Raw genomic sequence first — 2,592 nt, 5'->3', positions numbered from 1 at the left:
GCAATAGTAGGCCTAGTCCATATATTTTTATGTTTAAGTTTAGGTTGTTTAACCCATACTAGTAGAAATTATCAATTTTATTTTTGAATGATGAGTATTTAATAAAAACGTTAACAAGTTTATTTAGAATTGAAATAATTTATTTATTGCCTACAATAGATAACAAAAGTTAATATAAAGATTAAATAATCTTCAAAGTATTATAACTTATAAGAGAAAAAAGTCTTAATAAAAATGTGTGTTTGCTTGCTGTTGCTACTTTTTAAACTTTTGGTATTTTGGCATCTGTTGACTTTTGGTAATGAACCATTGCACTTAGTTAAACCATTACATTCCATTAAACAGATTTAAACCAATACATTGAACCATTACACAAACAACTAGGTATTGAAGCGTTGCACAAACAACTTGGTATTGAACCATTACAATTCGTTAAACCATTACATTACTTGGTATTGAACCATTACTACAACTACCTACTCGTTAAACCACTAATACAGCAATGACCATTACCCTAACAACCTAGCCATGACAATTACAATAACAGCAAAGACAATAACAGTCAAATACATCCTCAATTTCATATTTTCAGCTTCAGTTTCTTTCAGTTTTTCCTCAAGCAAATGGTTGGAAGTTAGCAGTTGTTCATTAGAAGATTCAAGGAAGTTTATGGCCCTCAACAATGCTGGCATTGTATCTAACGGTTCATCAGTTGCCCACTGAATGAATCCTCGACAACCCTGCGAAAAGAAAAAATAATTATCTGCAGTTAATCGACAACCAAAAATCACATACCTTTTGAGGGCAACCATAAAAGCGACGTCCAGGATTGCGATCTGTCCTAGATATCATAATTGTAGCTTCTCTCCCACAAGAACAATACACAACTGACATTGAATTGGAGATATCAGTTCGTTAGGGTTCCATTTTTTTGTTGAAGGGAAAATACGTATGGGGTTAGGGTTACAGATGAAAGGGATGAAGGGAAATGGTGATGGTTTTTGGAAACTAGGGTTTTAAAGGGGAAGAATGAAGGGAATGGACGGATATACCCCTCACGTGGGAGGCACGTGGGGGATTTAATGGTAAAAGTTAACACCGTTAGCCATAAAGGACTTGCAATGCAACAAAATTAAAGGTAAAGGATTTGCAGTGCAACTTTTAAACGTTAAGGACGTGCATTGTACTTTTAGGTAAACCTAAAGGACGTGCACTGTCATTTTGTCTAATAAAAACTTTAGAGAAACATAAAAATAGATTAGAATGTTAGATTTATGTGAACAATATCAATTTAGAAAGTTAAATATAACTTAAATGTAAACATATAAGAAAGAATATTAAATTTTAAATTAATTTTTTTATTTTTTGAATCTTACGTAATTTTGTTTCAAAAACCGAAAAATCAAACCGATGTAAAAACCGAAACCGAATTTGAAAACCAAAAATCAACATTTCGATTTCGGTTTTGGTTTTTCCCAAAAACCAAACCGAACCAAGCCGTACACACCTTTAGGTTACGCATGCAAGCATAAGAGGAGAAATTAGACCTTGTTGAGTTGGAAAAGTCAAAGTTATGATGGTTGGACAATTGGCTAACTAGTTTTCTTAGTCCTCATACAGCCTTTATGACCTATTTTTCACCATGTAATACGACCCTTAGCGCTTTTTCCTCCCGTATTGCCCGTTCAGCATAAGTCAATACCCTGTCTAGATAACATGTCAGTGGTATTAGTTTATCAAGATTTTTAAGATGAAGTTTTTTAACTCACTAGTTAAATCTACCATGTGATACGACCCGTATCGCTATTTCCTTCCGTATTGCCCTTTCGGCACAGGTCAATTCCCTGTCTAGATAACATGTCAGTGGTATTAGTTTATCAAGATTTTTAAGATGAAGTTTTTAAACTCACTAGTTAAATCTACCATGTAATACAGGGCGTATCGCTAATTCTACTGTTGAATAATTTCTATTACTCCATAAGGTCAAAAACAATTTCCAACAACTTTTGCTCTGATACACAACTCAAACCCTAGTTATAATCTAAAACAAACCTCTGCAAAATCAGGCTGAAATCCTGGATAGTGCTGAGATTCAGATCCGATCTCGATATTTGTGTACTCGTCAACAACTTTTTTGTATAGTATCATCAACAAACTGGTCATACGAAACAATTTGGTAACGAACAAACCCTGATTCTTCGAAATATGAACTGATAACTGGCCAAACATCCTTTTCGATTATCTGTTCTTCATCCTCATCGTTGTATTGTTGATCGTAATCGTCTTCCATGTTCATGAGTGACCTAATCTCCGATAAAACCCTAAAATCCAATGTGTGGAGTGGATACTTGTTTGTTGATGAAGAAACGATCCGACATCGTTAGAAGAAAATTGTAAGACTTGAGGCTAAAAAAATTGTAAGGTGGCGGATCGGATGTTGAAAGTTGGAGGCGAAAGCATGTTTGCGTGGAGATGGAGAAACGATCCGACATCGTTAGAAGAAACTATGGAATTGACGGATTGTTACAATATGCTTATGACAATGAAGCTTTCTGAAAAGGAAGATTCATGGTCGTGGCACTGTACAGGTTC

General features: G+C 34.7%; 1 protein-coding gene across 1 annotated transcript; it reads right to left on the bottom strand.

Moving 5' to 3' along the window:
* Positions 1 to 387: 387 nt before the first annotated feature.
* LOC110880668 lies at positions 388 to 1,296 on the bottom strand. Its single transcript, XM_022129145.1, has 2 exons — positions 796 to 1,296; positions 388 to 740 (listed from the first exon to the last, which is right to left on the bottom strand). The coding sequence occupies exons 1-2, from the start codon at positions 892 to 894 to the stop codon at positions 510 to 512; spliced, it is 330 nt and encodes a 109-aa protein (XP_021984837.1). The 5' UTR covers positions 895 to 1,296; the 3' UTR covers positions 388 to 509.
* Between the last annotated feature and the right edge of the window lie 1,296 nt (positions 1,297 to 2,592).

The sequence above is a fragment of the Helianthus annuus genome, chromosome 10, assembly GCF_002127325.2.
Source record: "Helianthus annuus cultivar XRQ/B chromosome 10, HanXRQr2.0-SUNRISE, whole genome shotgun sequence".
Lineage (NCBI taxonomy): Eukaryota > Viridiplantae > Streptophyta > Magnoliopsida > Asterales > Asteraceae > Helianthus > Helianthus annuus.
The sequence above is the reverse complement of the archived record's forward strand: the minus strand, read 5'-3'. Positions and strand labels throughout refer to the sequence as shown.